The sequence below is a fragment of the Delphinapterus leucas genome, chromosome 7, assembly GCF_059928025.1.
Source record: "Delphinapterus leucas isolate spDelLeu-1000000601 "Yukka" chromosome 7, BTC_Dleu_Yukka2, whole genome shotgun sequence".
Classification (NCBI taxonomy): Eukaryota; Metazoa; Chordata; class Mammalia; order Artiodactyla; family Monodontidae; genus Delphinapterus; species Delphinapterus leucas.
In genome coordinates, this window is record NC_143135.1 from 524315 (window position 1) to 542360 (window position 18046).

At 56.0% G+C, this 18046-nt stretch overlaps 1 protein-coding gene across 2 annotated transcripts; it reads left to right on the plus strand.

The window, feature by feature from the left end:
* The first annotated feature begins 7423 nt into the window (after positions 1-7423).
* Positions 7424-16268, plus strand: TALDO1 (transaldolase 1). 2 transcript variants are annotated; one of them, XM_022565302.2, is made up of 8 exons: positions 7424-7629; positions 11126-11249; positions 12933-13040; positions 13269-13400; positions 15177-15352; positions 15441-15638; positions 15832-15977; positions 16062-16268. In XM_022565302.2, exons 1-8 carry the CDS (start codon positions 7464-7466, stop codon positions 16092-16094), a joined length of 1083 nt encoding a protein of 360 aa, XP_022421010.1. In that variant the 5' UTR covers positions 7424-7463; the 3' UTR covers positions 16095-16268. The 2 variants fall into 2 exon arrangements, with proteins under 2 accessions (XP_022421010.1, XP_022421011.1); XM_022565303.2 differs by having other exon boundaries at positions 7425-7560.
* Positions 16269-18046: the final 1778 nt, after the last annotated feature.

The window sequence follows — 18046 nt, forward strand, 5'->3', positions numbered from 1 at the left end:
TCCCCGACAGCCTGCGGGACTGCAGCAGCTGGCTGTCCTGGTGTTGCAGCGAGGGGGACCCCTTCCAGGGCCCGAGAGTGGGCTCTTGTCTAACACCAGGAAATGGATTGTCCGAGGAGACACACGTGCCAACAAAGCAAGAAGCTTTATTGGGAACGGGCGCCTGGGTGGAGAGCAGCGGGGGTAACGGGGTGAGGGAGCCCAGGAGGACTGCTCTGCCACGTGGCTTGCAATCTCGGGTTTTATGGTGATGGGGTTAGTTTCCGGGTTGTCTCTGGCCAATCACTCTGACTCAGGGTCTTTCCTGGTAGCATGCCCATCGCTCAGCCAAGATTCCAAGACAGATTCCAGCGAGGAGGCTTCTGAGAGGCTGGTAGGACGTGTGGACTGGAGTCTTCTCTCTCCTTTTGTCCTTTCCCGAGGTCTTCCAGTTGGTGGTGGCTTCTTAGTTCTGCATTCCTTACTAGGACTTCCTGTTGTAAGATAACTTGTGCAGGTGGTTACTGTCATGCCTGGCCAGGGTGAACGGGCAGTCAGTGGCTGCCTAGAACATATCCTCTCCCCACCGTGCACCCACTCCATCATGACCAACCTCTGGTCCCTGTCCCTGCCCCCAGGGAGAGCAGTGGCCCCTCACGGCTTCCAGCTTCCACCCTTGCCCCTAAGTCTGCTCCCAACACAGCACCAGAGGGACCTTTAAAACCTGAGTCCTATCCCTCCTCCGCTCCCAGCCCCCCAGGCTCCTGACACGAGTCTTCAGGAAGGACCGGGACCCCCCCACTCCTCCAGACCTCAACCTCGTACACCTCTTACAACAGGGGGCGACTCTGGCCTAGGGCCATTGCACTGGCTGTGTCCCGTCCGCAGTGCCCTGCCTGGCTCTCCCCAAGACCCTGGCATCTGCTCAAAGGCCAGCTTCTCAGGGGGGCCTTCCCTGATGCCCCCACCACTCACAGGCCCACGGCCTCTGCCCCATGTGCTCCTCGCTGGCATCTAGGCAGCCACTTCTCTTTTCCCTGCCACCCTCTCTTTGCCTCCAGGCATCCGACCGGCTTCCCAGTGGATGGTGCCATGGCCCTGGCTGGGCCACAGGACAGTCCTGGTGCTGCTGGAACAGGAGTCCTGGAGCTCTCCCTGTACACGCCGGCCCGTATGGCCGCAGTGAGGCTGGACCTCCCCAGGGCAGCCTCCTGCCCACTGACCCAGCCTGACCCTTGGCCTGTCCCCAGGGATCAGTGGGGCGGGCACCTGGGTGGGGACCCCTGGGGGGCACCAAGGCTCCTGGGAGGTTTCCTGCAGCCCATGCAAGAGCACCTTGGGGTTATCCCTACCTTCCACCGCCTGGGAAGGGGCTGAGCCAGGCACCAGGCCCCCTCTGGAGAAGTCAGAGCCGGCCAGCCGGCCCCCCGAGGCCCTTATCCCCAGCCCCCGCTCTCACTCCACACTTTGCTCCTTCTGTGACCCTGAGGCTTTAGCTGTACCTCGTCTCCCCAAACTTACACCTGCCACTGGCCTCACGCAGCCACCGGCTGGGTTTGCGTTAGAACGTCCATGTAGTGATACAGCACCTGTGGGTTTTCCAGGCTCCAGAGGCCCCCTTCCTGAGCCACACCAGCACCCTAAGGTCATGGAGTTGGTGGAGGGGGACGTCAGCCATCACTCCTCACCATCTTCACAGCCACCCCCTTGCTCCTGGCCTCCTGTGGGGCACACTCTCAGTCCAGGCCTGGCACTGCCGGCCTTCCAGCGAGAGTTCGGACCCACAGAGCAGCCCGAGCCCAACATACGTGGGAAGCGAAGCTCTCAGTGCCCCTGGGATGCATCCCGGTGACTGGCAGTGTTGGTGGTGATTTGGGGGTTTTAATGGCAAAGCCGGTAATCATGGAGGATGAGGGAAGCTGTGGATGGTGTTTCAGGTTTGCACACAGATGCATCCCACCTTCTCTGATTCAGTGCATGGTAAACACCAGCCAGGGTGCAGTTCCCTGGACATCACAGCCCTCCACATTAGTGTCAAAGAAAAAATTAATCAATAGTCAGTCTAAGAATGACGTAGAAAAAGAAACTGTTTGAGCCAATCTGAGGATTATAACCCAGGACACAGTCTTTCAGAAAGCTCTGAGGACTGTTCCGCCCATTAGAGGTCAAAGCACAGTTAGACCTCTTGAAACTTGAAACTTGAAACTTTGGCTCAAGTTTTTGAAACAAAGGGTTACATGATGTGTTGACAGTTTACACAACCCAGATCTGCAGGGATAAAGCGTACAGAGCAAGTAATGGGTCATGGGTGACCCTTTACAGGGTTAAGAAGGAATGTGATCTCCTGAGGAGGTCTGGTTAATGCAGGTGCACAACTCACCTTAAAGGGGAGGGAGGAGGCCCGAGCAGGTAGAGAAGAGTTTTATCTTTAAATTTTCTTGTCCTGCCATAAAATATAAATTGTATTTCATCACAAGGTTGGAAGGAACTTCTGGTGTTCCCTGAGTCATCACGGTGTCAGGGGCCAGGTTCCTCAGCACCTCCCTCCTGGCCCGGATCCCGCAGCGCGTGGAAGTGACCATGGCCCCGGGAGCCCCGGCCTGGCCAGACCCCCTCCCCCTGCCTGGCCCAGCTACTCGTCTGCACCTCTGGGAAATAGGCCACCATCAACTGAGATTCAGCCCACAGAGATCTGAATTGTGCTGAGGACCTGGCTGAGGCCAAGGAGTCTCCCCTTTCCCCCCTCCCCTGGGTGGGGCCCATGTGGGAAAAAGGCAGAGAGAGGGACCCCTGGAGAGACGCCCCGCCAGGCAACTGCCCAGCAGACTCTGCCCCACATCTTTGCAACCTTCCACCCCAGGATGTCTTGTATTGGGAACCAGTAGATGCCAGGCAGGTGTTGTTTCCGAGGGTCTGTATTTTGTTGTGTTTTGTTCCTTGTCTACTCTGAGTGACCACTGCCCTTTAAATATACAGAGCTGAGGTTCTCAGACCCTGGCCTGCACCAGCATCAGCAAGGCCTTGTGGACAGCCGGAAAACAGACTTTTCAGACAGTTCCCAGGGGGAGGTGTTGCTGGTGGTCCTGCCTCACTCCGAAACCTCGACTGGAGAACACTCGCGCCACCCCAGGAAACTCCCTGGTCCCCCTTCTGAAACCAAGCAGGACCCTGCGGGGCCCTCCCGGGTACAAAAGCCCCTCTGTGTCCCTCATTTCTTGTTTGTAGAAAAAGGCTCTAGCCTCCCAAGCCCTTCCTGAGTTCAAAGAGCAGGGATAGGCAGTTACTAATTAGGGAAGTGAGGGAGAAGCAGGTAAACAAGAAAAGTAGAGACAACAGTCAGCTCAGGATAAAACTGAACCTTAGCTCCTCCTCAAGGGATTCTCACAACAATCTGATGGAATTCTTTGGGTTGTTCTTCAGGAACTAAGACGCTCGCAACCCGGGTGGATGGTGACTTACTTGCAGACCACAAGCTTGTAGACCCCAGACTGGTTGGAACCAGAAGGTTGATGACTGAGATTTCTGAAATGTCACCCTGTTACCTCATCACCAACCAATCAGAAGAAAGTCCACGTGCTGCTCTGGCCCCCGGAGAGTTGGGGTCTTTGAGCAGGAGCTGCCCGTTCTCCTTGCTTAGCCCTGCAATCAACGCTGTACTTTCCTTCACCAGAGCCCCGTGTCACACGATTGGCTTTGCTGCTCAGCAGGCGAGCAGACCCAAGTTCGGCCGGATAACGCTTTTTCTCTTTCTGTTCTGGCCTCCCCTGAGTCAGCCACTGTGGGGACTGGTATTACCAGGAGCAGTCAGCCCGTTCTTGAACTTTACAGAAATGGAATCTTTAGTGTCTGGCTCCTTTCACTCACCAGAACACTTGTGGGATTTTTCTGAGTTGCTGCAGGAGTCACTAGCCCATTACTTTTCATGGTCAGGTAGCTCCCCGGCATGGAGCTTCTGCTGATGGACATTTGGGTTGTTTCCAGTTTGGAGCTTTAATCAGTGAAGCTGCTGTGCAAATCTTTGTGCAAATGTTTTTCACTGAGGAGTGAGAGGACTGGTTCACATGCTTAACTTTTTTTTTTTTTCTGACCATGCCGCGAGGCTTGTGGGATCCTAGTTCCCTGACCAGGACCAGGGATAAAACCCGTGCCCGCTTCAGTGGAAGCGTGGCGTCCTGACCACTGGACCGCCAGGGAATTCCCAGTACATGCTTAACTTTATGAGAAAACACCCAATTGTTCTCCGAACAGTTCTTTTTGTGCCATTTTGCATCCCCAACAGCGGCATGTTCATTCCAGTTGAGCCACGTCCTCACCAGCACTTGGTATTGTCAGCTTTTTAATTTTCACTATTTGAGGGAGAGAATGGAGACATCTCATTGTGGTTTTGATTTGCATTTCTCTGATGAATAGAATTTCTCTTCTTCTGTGAATTGTATTTCCCATTTTTGAATTTTAGTGGAGAAACGAAGGTCCTTTCAACGAGTGATAAGACAAGTGGAGAAAAATGACTCTTGACATCTACCTCATAACACAGACAAAACCAATTTGAGATTCATCAAAGACCCTGACATCAAAGCCAAAACTGAAACGTCTCTAGAAGAAACCATAGGGGGACTTCCCTGGTGGCACAGTAGTTAAGAATCCGCCTGCCAATGCAGGGGACACGGATTCGAGCCCTGGTCCGGGAATATCCCACATGCCGCAGAGCAGCTAAGCCCACGCGCCACAACTATTGAGCCTGTGCTCTAGAGCCCACGTGCCACAACTACTGAAACCTGTGCTCCTAGAGCCCATGCTCCGCAACAAGAGAAGCCACTGCAATGAGAAGCCCATGCACCGCAACGAAAAGTAGCCCGTGCTCACCGCAACTAGGGAAAGCCCGCAGGCAGCAACGAAGACCCAACACAGCCATAAATAAATAAATACATAAATAAATTTATTTAAAAAAAAGAAACCAGGGGCTTCCCTGGTGGCGCAGTGGTTGAGAGTCCGCCTGCCGATGCGGGGGACGCGGGTTCGTGCCCCGGTCCGGGAAGATCCCACATGCCGCGGAGTGGCTGGTCCCGTGAGCCATGGCCGCTGAGCCTGCGCCTCCAGAGCCTGTGCTCCGCAACGGGAGAGGCCACAACAGTGAGAGGCCCGCATACCGCAAAAAATAAATAAACCATAAGAACATATTTTTGTCCCTTCGGAGTACACAAAGACTTTTTTTTTTTTTAAGAGAAAGTACAAAAAAAAGCACTAACCATAAAATTAAAAATTGATACGTTAAACTTCAGCAACATTAAAACTCATCAAAGACACTGTTAAGAAAATGAAAAGGTAAGCCACAGACTTGGAGGAACACATCTGACAAAAGACTTAATCGAGAATATACAGAGAACTCAATTCAGAGAAAGAAAGGCAGCCAGTCTCATAACAGCCAGCAGTTACATTTCCTATGACTGATTTCGTACTTAATTCTCTTGGGACACCTTCTGTTGATGAAAAATTAATCAGTTGATCTAAGAAAGAAATGGAAAATTTTATCTGAGCCAAATTGAGGATTATAACCTCAGGAATAGTCCCTCAGAAAGCTCCAAGAACTGTTCCACCCATTAGAAGTCCAGGCACAGTTTTACAAGTGTTTTGAGACAGAGGGCTGTATATTAAATGATGTATTATCGACAGTTTACACGATCCAGACCTAAGTGTCATTGTGGCCCCTTACAAGGTCAAGAAGAAATGTTATCTTTTAAGGAGTTGTCTTGCTGATGCTAGGAGAATGTTGCTCTTTGTGGTTGAGCAGGTATTTCTTTCTTTTTTTAAAAAAAATTAAATTTTTGGCTGCGTTGGGTCTTCGTTGCTGCGCACGGGCTTTCTCTAGTTATGGTGAGCAGGGGCTACTCTTCATTTTGCAGTGCGCGGGCTTCTCATTGCAGTGGCTTCTCTTGTTGTGGAGCACGGGCTCTAGGCACGTGGGCTTCACTAGTTGTGGCTCACAGGCTCAGTAGTTGTGGCTCGCGGGCTCTAGAGTGCAGGCTCAGTAGTTGTGGCTCATGGGCTTAGTTGCTCCGCAGCATGTCAGTCTTCCTGGACCAGGGATCGAACCTGGTGTCCCCTGCATTGGCAGGTGGATTCTTTCTTTCTTTCTTTATTTTTGGCTGTGTTGAGTCTTCGTTGCTGCACGTGGGCTTTCTCTAGTTGCGGCGAGCAGGGGCTACTCTTCGTTGTGGTGCGTGGGCTTCTCATTGCGGTGGCTTCTCGTTGTGGAGCACGGACTCTAGGCACGCAGGATTCAGTAGTTGTGGCACGTGGGCTCTAGAGCGCAGGCTCAGTAGTTGTGGTGCACAGGCTTAGTTGCTCCGCGGCATGTGGGATCTTCCCAGACCAGGGCTCGAACCCATGTCCCCTGCATTGGCAGGCAGATTCTTAACCACTGCACCACCAGGGAAGTCCCTGAGCAGGTATTTCTGCCTATGGGGGAGGATGGTCCATGCATAATGCAGATACACAATGCACACTGAGGGGAGAGAGGGGGCCAAAGGGCAGAGAAAATTTTTCATGTTTTAATTTTTATTGTCTTGCCATAAAACGTGAATTTTATTTCACACTTCTGAAATTAGTACTACTTCTCTGGGGCAGATTCCCAGATGTGGGTTCCCAGAATCAAAGGCCCATCCTGGGGCTCCGGAAAATGAAACCACAGGCCCTGATTTCAGGCCACCTCACCTCTCCCAGCCCCTCCCCAGGCACCAGGCCCAGTTTGACCTAGGAGGGCTTGGAGGAGCAGCCAGGCCTGAAGGGAGGACGTGCACCCTGCGTGCCCCAGGCCTCAGGAGGGCTGGGAAACGGGGGGGCAACCCAGACCCAGGCCCACACCCCCAGCGGCCCTTTTCATGGTCCCCGAAGGCCTCGGCCCAGATGCAGGGTCTGGGGCGTCTAGGTCTCCCTGTGACTCTGCTTAACCCTCAGCCTTAACTCCTCGCGGGGGGTGGGGGGCGAGGAGCATCCCTGGGGGTGCTTCGCTCCAGGGGGGGCACCGCTCCGGAGGGGGCGCATCACTCCGGGTATCACTGCCCCGAGGGGAGCATCACTGGAGGGGTGAATCACTGGAAGGGGGCATCACTCCGGGGTCACAGCTGCGGGGGGCCGCATCCCTCCGAGGGAAACCAACGCTCTGAGGGCACCGCCCCGGGAGCGGGGCACCGTCTCCAGGACGCTTCTCCCGGCGGGACTCGTCGCTCCGGGGCCGCCGCCCTGGGCACACATCGCCCCGGGGAGCGTATCGCTCCGGGGTCACCGCCCTAGAGGCGCATCTTCCGGGAGACCTCAGCCGCACAAGTCAGGTACAGCTCCGGCGGGCGGGGGCGCCGTCTCGGGGGCGGGGCCTTGCCCGGGCGCAGGCGCGCAGGCCCGCCCTCCGGCGCAGCGCTCGGATTGGCCGCGCCCGCGGGGAGGGCCCGCGGGGCATTGTGGGCCGTCCGCTCCCGCCCCAGCTCGCCATGTCGGGGTCCCCGGTGAAGCGGCAGAGGATGGAGAGCGTGCTAGACCAGCTCAAGCAGTTCACCACCGTGGTGGCCGACACGGGCGACTTCCACGGTGAGGCTGCGCTGGCCCCGAGCTCCGAGAGAGGGGCTTCGTGCGCGCTGAGCGCCGGCCGGCCCCGGGGTGAGGGCAGGCGGGGCGAGGTGCCGGGGGCGCGAGCTTGCAAGTGAGGGGCGGGCCGGGCCACCAGGCCTCCCCGGCCGCGAAGTTGGCCCCGGTTCTCCTCGGCGCTTCTTACCCGGTCCCTCCGCTCCCTTCTCCCTCGCCTCCCGCCCTCTTCACCCCGGCTCCCTCCTTTGCCCCCACTATTCCCGGTACCCCTTCTCTTTCGCCCTCCGCCCCCCTCTTCGCTCTCTCCCCCGTTCCCGGTGCCCCGACCCCTCTTCGCTCTCCGCCCCCGCGTTTCCCGCCCCCTTTCTCCCTCGCTCCCCGCCCTCGGCACCCGTGCCCGGCCCCCTTTCGCCTTCGGCCCGGGGCCGCCGTCCCCTCCGCGCTGCTGGTAGCTCGCGGGAGCCCGCCGTGAGCCGCCAGTGCGTCAGGGGACAGTGTCCAAATGCTTTGATTTGGGGAGAGACTCCAGGTCCGTCTTGGAGCTGCGGACCGTTTGTGGTTACACGGGGTAGTTCTGTTGCGCGAATGTTGACCGCTGAGCAGGAACATGAGTTAGTTCTGGACCCAGAAAGACCAGAAACTAAGAATGACCCCACCTGCTTTTGAAACCTCTTGTTGCACACACTCTCCACCCCTGCCCAGGGGACAGCTGTGCACGCTGGTGCCTGCGGCCGCGTGCGGGCCAGTTAGACGTTCACCACGTTGGGCCAAGGAGCTGCGGGGATAAAACCCCATTCGCCGAGGAAAGCAAAGCTTGTCCCAGATTCAGATTTTCCTGGCTTTGAATCACGTTCCTTGGAGGCAGCTTGGGGACTTAGCTTTTCCTCCCTCTGCAGTGGAAACCCAGACTAGGTGAACCTCCATTCTGTTAGGCTGTGAACAATTAAGATTTTCAGGAAAATAATGAAATTCTCTGGGTACGAGTGTTGTGGGGCACACAGTACGGAAGGGACTTCCTCTCTTTTCTGCTTTCTCATGGTGACTTGAGAAACAGGCTTTAATTCCTCTTTGGTAAGAGTAAGTCTTTATCTAGCAGAGTCTAGGAGAGTGAGTAAGCATGTTTAGCTGCTTCAGTATAAACGCTGGAAACAGTGATGGGCTTGAGTCCAACCTGTACTTTAAACCATCTGCCAGAAGGTCCCCGCCTGGTCAGAGCTGGGGGCCCTGGAGATTCCAGCTCCTGCTCACTGGGAGGCCACGGTCTTCTTTCTACCCCCTCCCTCCCTGATTCAGGCCTCTGGCAATGACATCACTAGGATAGAGCGTGCTGGAAAAGTGGCGGCACGTATTTCTGTACCTTCTTAGCATGGAATATTTCCCATCTTTGTGAGTTGACAAAAGCCCTGGTCTATATTGTTTCCTGTCGGGTCCCACCAGGCAGCAGCCGCAGGATGGCTGGTCTTGTTACACCTGTCAGTGTAGGGCCAACAAGGCAGGAGGGACCCTGAGGAACGCTTGCTTTTTTTTTTTTCCCCCTCTTTCTTTTTAGAAATATCTAAGCCCAAGTGCTGACATTTAAGATTTCTAAGTGAGGGCTTCCCTGGTGGTGCAGTGGTTAAGAATCCGCCTGCCAATGCAGGGGACACGGGTTCGAGCCCTGGTCTGGGAAGATTCCACGTGCCTCGGAGCAACTAAGTCCCTACACCACAACTACTGAGCCTGCGCTCTAGAGCTGGTGAGCCACAACTACTGAAGCCCACGCGCCTAGAGCCCGTGCTCCACAACAAGAGAAGCCACCGCAATGAGAAGCCCACACACCGCAACAAAGACCCAACACAGCCAAAAATAAATAAATAAATAAATTTAGAAAAAAAAGATTTCTAAGTGAATGTTAAGAACTTTATTAAAAAATACATTTGTTGATAATGTATATCCATAAATCTTACATAGTTGTAAATTTGTGTTCTTGTTTTATTTTTATTTTTTGGCCGTGTCGCCTGGCATGTGGGATCTCAGTTCCCCGACCAGGGATCAAACGCACGGCCTCCTACATTGGAAGTACAGAGTCTTAACCACTGGACCACCAGGGAAGCTCCTGTAAATTCGGTTTGTGGTCACTTTATGAACTGAAGGTTCTTACCTTCAGGGAGTCGTGGGCCTCTTTGAAAATACAGTCAAAGCTGTGGATGCTCTTCCCAGAACGACGCCCCACACCCGGTTGTGCGTTCAGTTTAAGGGTCCGTGGAGTCTGAAGTCCATCTGTTGACCCCAGATAGGTCTTGGTTTTGTTTTGTTTTGTTTTTAATAAAATTATTTATTTTTGGCTGCATTGGGTCTTCATTGCTGCACGTGGGCTTCCTCTAGTTGTGGCAAGCGGGGGCTACTCTCGGTTGCGGTGCGCGGGCTTCTCATCGCGGTGGCTTCTCTTATTGCAGAGCATGGGCTCTAGGCGTGCAGACTTCAGTAGTTGTGGCACATGGGCTCAGCAGTTGTGGCTCGCGGGCTCTAGAGCGCAGGCTCAGTAGTTGTGGCGCACGGGCTTAGTTGCTCCGTGGCATGTGGGATCTTCCCGGACCAGGGCCTGAACCCGTGTCCCCTGCATTGGCAGGCGGATTCTTAACCACTGTGCCACCAGGGAAGCCCCCTTGGTTTTGTTTTTAATTTTGCTAAAAGCTTTATCAAGGTATAATTTTATATGATGAAAGGGACCATTTTCAGTGCATTACTCTGGGTTTTAACACATCTGTGTAAGTTCTGCTCCAGAGTACTTTTTCTTAACTTGTCATTTTGAAATAATTATAGGCTTTTAGGAAGTTGCAAAATTAGCCCATAGAGTCCCACCGTCCCCCAGTGGTGACATTTTGTGTGGCCGTGGTGACATCAGAACCAGGAACTTAGCACTAGCATGACACCGTGAACAGGCTTCAGGCCGGCTCCATGTCCACCGGTTTCCACCTGCATAGAGGAGGGGGCATCCCCTGGGGCGGTTTTATAGTTCATAGGTTCTTGTAGCCACCAGGATGGGTAGGACACAGCTGTTCCCCAGCCACAGAGACCTCCCTCGGCCCTGAGAGCCGCCCCCCTTCCCTGTTGCTGTTCTCCATCTCTGTGGTTTTGTCATCAGAAGATACTTTGACAATACTAACTTGCCCAGTCAACTTACTGAACCAGCTAATCCTGGAAGCTGAGTTTGGTGAACGTGAACTCTGCTACCCCGTGAGCCTGGGCCATGAGACTCCTTGGACTTCCTAGCCTGGTTACCAAGAAGGTGCTAGTGTGTTAGAGGAGAATACAGACCTGGGTGCCGACGACGCTGTCGGGCAGCCACCGCCCTTCTTGCTCTGGGCCCTCGGCACATCTGCTTCCTGGCTTTAGTCTCTGTTGCTTTCTCATCGTGCACGCAGCTGCCTCTTGGCCAGCCTTCCGTGTGAAGTGCGGCCACACCCTGGCTCAGAAGACATGCTTGACTCTGTTTACATGTTTAGGGCTTACAGGGGTTGGCTCGGGTTGCTGGCTGGAAGCGAGCACTCCACTTACTTCCCTGCTTTCCACAATTATTTCCTTATAGCCATCGATGAGTACAAGCCCCAGGATGCCACCACCAACCCGTCCCTGATCCTAGCCGCGGCGCAGATGCCCACCTACCAGGAGCTGGTGGAGGAGGCCATCGCCCACGGCCGGAGGCTGGGCGGGTGAGTGCGGGTCTGGGCAGCAGCCCTCAGCTGGTCTGGTTGCTTCCTTCCCTCCCTGAGTTTAGTTCTCAGGTGTCTTAGACTCAGGGAGGGAATGCTGTCTGCTTTCCTGTTTTTTTTTCTCAGGAAAGAAATAGCCGACATGTTATTTACACGTAGCAGGCAATACCCATTGTGCGAATACAGTTCACTGAGTTTTGTTTGCAGGAACATGTAGACACCACCCCAGAAGTCCCTCCCCGCTTTTGCAGTCAGTCTCCCCAGCCCTGGCAACCATGGACCTGCTTTCTGGCTTTTTGTCATGTTTTAGCAGTTCTGCTGGAGTGAGGTTCATTAAGTGCCCTGTCCGATTCATTCTGGCCAGTTTATGCAGTGCTGCAGCCACAGTCACAGCCCAGTCCTGGAGCATCTGCACCTCCTAGAAGGTTCCCTGGAGCCTCTGCCAGCGGCCACAGACCGGCTTTCCTCTCCGTAGATTGGCCTTTGCCGGATGTCATTTTAAATTTTCATCTGGGCGATACTGCTCAGTTGAGAGTGAGCCTGCAGGAAACAGTGACCTCTGGGAGGAGCCACGCTGGGCTGGCCTGTCCCTTTCTGGTGCTCCTGTGTGCTGAGGTCAGGCGGTGTGCAGGTGTGTGTGTGATGGCTGCTCCTTGCACTGGGCCGCCCTGCCCCCGCCATCCTGGCTGCTTCCCTGTCCCTTCTTGGTATTCCTGGAATCGGTGACAAGGTTGTGCCCTTAGTGATCACCAGACTGGCCCTGCTCCCGTGTCCAGCCTGTGACACGCGGGCTGGAGATCTTTCTGGTCCGTTTTGGAACAGCATCATGTACCTTACTCACCTGCCCAGGCAGCTTCAAAGCGATTGGAAAGACTGTTCTGTTCAAGTTCCCAAAGATGAAGGGGTTCAGTTTGGGAGGATGAAAACGTGGAGATGGAAGGCAGGGATGGTTGCACCACGATGTGAATGCACTCAGTGCCCCTAACTAGTCACTTAAAAATGGTTAAGATAGGGCTTCCCTGGTGGCGCAGTGGTTGAGAATCCGCCTGCCAGTGCAGGGGACACAGGTTCAAGCCCTGGTCCTGGAAGATCCCACATGCCGGGGAGCAACTAAGCCTGTGTGCCACAACTACTGAGCCTGCGCTCTATAGCCCACGAGCCACAACTACTGAGCCCGCACGCCTAGAGCCCGTGCTCCGCAACAAGAGAAGCCACTGCAATGAGAATCTGCCCACACACCACAACGAACAGTAGCCCCGGCTCGCCTCAACTAGAGAAAGCCCGCACACAGCAACGGAGACCCAACACAGCCCAAAAATAAATTAGTTTTAAAAAAAAAAAAAACCAACAAACCTCATTAAAAAAAAAAAAAGGTTAAGATGGGGGCAGTTTCCTGGTGGCCTAGTGGCTAAGACTCTGCAGTCTCACTGCCGTGGCTCAGGTTCAGTCCCTCGTCAGGAAACTGAGATCCTGCAAGCTGTGTGGCATGGCCAAAGTTAAAAAAAAAAGGTTAAGATGGTAAGTTTTATGCTCTGTGTGTTTTACCACCATTTAAAAAAATTATTTTAAGAAAAAAGATGGAGGGAAAAGAATTTGGGAAATGAATAACAGAATTTGTTTTGTAGAACCCTGTACATTTAAATCTAACAAGCTTCTAACCTCATTTTTTCCCTGGAATTTCAGATCACAAGAGGAACAGATTACAAATGCTACTGATAAACTTTTTGTGCTGTTTGGAGTAGAAATACTGAAGAAAATTCCAGGCCGCGTGTCCACAGAAGTGGATGCAAGGTAAGGACGCAGGGCTGACACAGGTGACGTGGACAGAGGGCAACAGCTGCTTTCAGTCCGTGGTTCCCCACGTGGCGCCCAGGTGCTGCCGTGGCTGCTGGTCCACGATGAGCTGCTCGTCTCCGGCTCCTGCTTGAATATCAGTCCCGCTAAGCTGCTCTGAGCTGGGCACGCCACGCACCCCCTGGCTGGCTGCTGGGCACCCCTGTCACGGCCCTGCCCCCGCAGGCTCTCCTTCGATAAGGATGCTATGGTGGCCCGCGCCCAGCGCCTCATTGACCTGTACAAGGAGGCTGGGATCAGCAAGGACCGGATTCTGATAAAGCTGTCGTCTACCTGGGAAGGAATCCAGGCTGGAAAGTAAGCGTCCCCGTGAGGAGGGAGCTGGTGGGGACTGCCCGTCCCGGGTGGGCCTCGGGGAGCAGGCCCCGTGCGATGCCACACGTTGTCCTCACGTCGTCTTCCGTGTACAGAACGTAAGTCGTTTCCCAGCAGCTGTGCTCAGTGCGAAGGAGGTAGAAGCAGGTACAGACAGGGAGCTGCTCTGGCGCCGGCCCCGCAGGGCCATGCACGGCTGTCCTGGAAGCGCCCCTTGTGCACCAGCGGGGTCCCTGTGTTATCTGTTCCACTCCTGCGACCTTCTGCCTCTGGACGCACCTGTCTGGACTCTTCCGCGTGATGGAATCGTGCAGCACGTGGCCTTCGTGTCTGGCTTCCCTTGCTGGGCATGTGTTCAAGGTTCACACGTGCTGTGCGTGTGTTGGGGCTGCATTCTTCTTAAAGCTGTTGTTCGCTCGTGTGTATACACTGCATTTTCTGAGTCCATCCTTCAAGGGACGCGTGGTTGTCCTGCCTTTGGTGCTGTCGAGGGTAGTGCTGCTGTGAGCACGTGTGCTCGAGCTCTGGTGCTGTCTCTGATGGGCGCACACTGGAGGGCGGAGTTGCTGGTGCTGTGGTCATGGTGTCGGCTGTCGAGGCTGCCTTGTGCCCCCCTCAGATGCACTTCTTGACCACCTTTCTGCGGCCAGGCAGCAGAGGTGCCTCTGAAACTGTCCATTGGGACAGGGACTCAGTTGTCACAGTCCACGTCCCGGCATGTTGCAGAGTGGGGCCGGGGCCCTGTTCTCACAGTCGACCCCAGGACGTCACGTGGGTGACTGACTTTCTGTAGGGTGACCCAGAAGGGCGAGGGGGAGCAGTGGGGCCGGGGAGGCCGCGGGCTCTGGGCGGGACTGAGGCAGGATGGCGCTGTGGTCGGAGCTGATTCTGTGACGAGGTGAGGGACCGGGCCTGTGGCTCTCAGGGAACCTCTTGCCTTTGTCCCTGTTTTGAATTGCTGGTTTGATGAAGGAAGTTCTGGTCACCCACAACTCACTAGCCAGAGAGAGCCCTGGTGAATGTTCCAGAGTTTTGTTTCGTTTTGTTTTGTTTTTAGTAAAACGAACTGATTTCAACTCCACACATATTTGTTTTTAAATATCTATTTATTTATTTTTGGCTATGCCGGGTCTTTGTTGAGGCCTGCGGACTTCTTAGTTGAAGCATGTGTGCAGGATCTAGTTTCCCCACCAGGGATCGAACCTGGGCCCCCTGCATTGAGAGCGTGGAGTCTTACCCACTGGACCACCAGGGAAGTTCCTCCAGAGTTTTTGGGGGGGTTTTTTGTTTTGTTTTTTCTTAAATAAATTTATTTTATTTATTTTTGGCTGAATTGGGTCTTCGTTGCGTGTGGGCTTTCTCTAATTGCAGCAAGCGGGGGCTACCCTTTTTTGCGGTGCGCGGGCTTCTCATTGCGGTGGCTTCTCTTGTAGACGAGCACAGGCTCTAGGCTCATGAGCTTCAGTAGTTGTGGCACATGGGCTCAGTAGCTGTGGCTCGCGGGCTCTAGAGCGCAGGCTCAGTAGTTGTGGCGCACGGGGCTTAGTTGGTCTGCGGCATGTGGGATCTTCCCGGACCAGGGCTCGAACCCGTGTCCCCTCCGTTGGCAGGTGGATTCTTAACCACTGAGCCACCAGGGAAGCCCCAGAGTTGCTCTTGATGAGGATGGGGCGACCCTGTTCCTGCCTTTGCAGTTACTGAATCGCGAGCGTTTCTCGCTGTGTCCCCGCTGTTCACGCCGCCCTCCCCCGCCCACAGGCAGCTGGAGGAGCAGCACGGCATCCACTGCAACATGACGCTGCTCTTCTCCTTCGCCCAGGCCGTGGCCTGCGCTGAGGCGGGGGTGACGCTCATCTCCCCCTTCGTGGGCCGCATCCTCGACTGGCACGTGGCCAACACGGACAAGAAGTCCTTTGAGCCCCTGGAGGACCCCGGTGAGGAGCATTGGGAGGCAGGGGCGGAGGAGTGCTGCGCTGTCTGCTGCCGACGGCCGGCGTGGCAGCTCTGGGCATGTCCCCCCAGGAGTGAAGAGCGTCACCAAGATCTACAACTATTACAAGAAGTTCGGCTACGAGACCGTCGTCATGGGCGCCTCCTTCCGCAACACGGGCGAGATCAAGGCCCTGGCGGGCTGCGACTTCCTCACCGTCTCACCCCAGCTCCTGGGGGAGCTGCTCAAGGACCACAGCAAGCTGGCGCCCACGCTCTCGGTCAAGGCAGGTAAGAAGCCCCCCGCCCCGCTCAAGGCCCCCATGGGGACACCGGTGCCTCCGTCACCTGAGGGTGTGGAGCCTAGAGCCGCAGGGCCAGCCTGCACTCACCTGCTGTCCAGCCCACCATCCGTGGGGGCCGCGCCAGGCAGGGGCCTTAGGGCGGCTCTGAGCCCAAGGCCCCGGCGCGTGCCCTCCCCCAGCCCAGGCCAGTGACCTGGAGAAGGTCCACCTGGACGAGAAGGCCTTCCGCTGGCTGCACAACGAGGACCGCATGGCCGTGGAGAAGCTCTCGGACGGGATCCGCAGGTTCGCCGCGGACGCTGTGAAGCTGGAGCGGATGCTGGCGGTGAGAGCCCGGGGTTACGGTTGGGAGGGGCCGGGCCGGGGGGTGGGGGCGGACAGCGCACCAGCTCACACTGCCCATCTCTAGGAACGAATGTTCAGCGCGGAGAACGGAAAATAGCTTGGCACCTGAGGCTGGACCACAGATATGCCGCCGACTTTGAATTGGGGCCTAATTGCCCATATGCCTTGCGACGAATCTTGGATTTTTTTTTACTGATCGGAGCGGGGATTAATCACAGATTTCCAATTTTATGTAAAATTCTGCTCAGCGCATTAAAGGTGTCACTTTTCATTCCGTGTGTGCGTCCTTTCTCCGCTGGCTGCAGCCTGGCCCGATGGAGGCGGGGTTGGGTCAAGAGCCCCCTGGGGGCCTCCAGGCAGGGGTGACAGCCCCTCACCTGCTTCTGGGAGCCTGGACACAGAAGGCAGGGACTGCCTGAGCACTTTCTCTGTGTCTGGAGCCAGACGGCCCCGGGGCTTGTAGGCTGTGCTTGCAGAGTTGGGTGGGAGGGTGCCAGGGGCCCGCTGGAGCTGTGCGGGGGGCCGGGCCCGCAGAGAGGAGCCTCTGCGTCAGAGCTTCCGGCTGTCCGGACCTGTTGGGACGGCCCCCATGCCTCTGAGCCTCTCCACGCTGCCCTGGGGCGGAGGCACAGGTGGGGCGATGGCGCCACCTTGTGGGGACAGCGTAGCGTGCGCTGAGCAGGGCTCCCAAACCTCAAACCCCGAGCAGAGGCAGGGCACAGCTTGTGAAGACACTTTACTTGCACCCTCTGGATTTTTCTGGGAAGGGGTTGGTGGGGGGCGGTGATGGGTGGTCCACAGGGGAGCCCCTTCCTCTACCCTGGGACCAGCCTCTGTTCTTGGAACAGCGAAGCTGGGGGTGGGGGTGGGGACACAGGGTCTGGGTGAGACTGCCTGGGAGCACGAGGTGGGTGGAAGGGGCCCCGGCGGACCCTCCAGTCCTGCGCCAGTGGAGCCAGGTGTCAGGACAGCCCTGTGGGACGCTGCCCTGGGTCTGGCTGAGGGTCAACGGGGAGACCCTGTGCCCCCCACCCCCGCCCTGGGGGCACCTGCTGGGCTGGGCTTGTTCCCCATGGCTCCCTGCAAGTGAGTGGGGCTCCTGGAACCCCCGTCTGCTGGGGTTGGAGCAGGTAGCTGGGACTTGCGGTTCTGGAGCTGCCACCCTCCCCAAACGCAGGGGCACTGCTGAGCAGGCAGGGCTCCGGGGACAGGTGCCACCCTGGGCCACACCCCTCGGGCCACCTAGCCTGCCCAGGCTGCCCCACCCATCCTGGTGCTGAGGGGGTGGCCTTGGGTTGGGTGCCATAGCACAGGGACCTGCTGAGGTGGGCAGGGCTTCTCGCCCCCAGCCCCCCAGCTGCCTGGCCAGGTCGGGTCAGGGGGCTAAGGCTTCCTGCAGCCCCCTCCCCCTGAGCGAGCTGATCAAAGGGCTGTGTCCTAGGAGGACGTGGAGGTCTCAGCTCACCATCTTGCCTGGCCTGGGGCCTCAGGATGGAGACCGTGGATGCCAGTGACAGACATGAAGCCCACCTGCTCACGGGTACAACCCTGTGCAGCCAGCACCCTAGAACATGCTTGTCCCCCGATCTGCCCCCGTTCCCAGCCACAAATGACCGATCCACACTGAGTTTTTGGATTTTTCATATCTGTCTGGTTTCCTTTGCTGAGCATGTTTCCAAGGGTCCACCGCATGGACGTTAATATTGTCCAGTAGTAAGAATGCTCCTTTTATGGAAGCTACAGCTTATCGCGAAAAACACCACAGATGTTCACGCACTGTTTTTGTAGAGTTGTAGGTCTTTCTTTCTCTTGGATAAACCTCAGGGTCTATTTTAAACACCCCGGGAATGTGGGGAACCCCCGGGGGCACAGGCACCTGCACCCACCCAGTGGCCACCCCAGTGCCCTGGACCTGGCATACCCAGGACCAGCCAGTGGGGCAGACTCAGAAAGCATCAGCGACCAGGGAGCAGGGCTGTGGAGGGGCCCCCGCAGAGCCCGCCTGGGTCTTGGTCTGCACAGTCAGAAGGCGTCATCATTTGAAAAAAA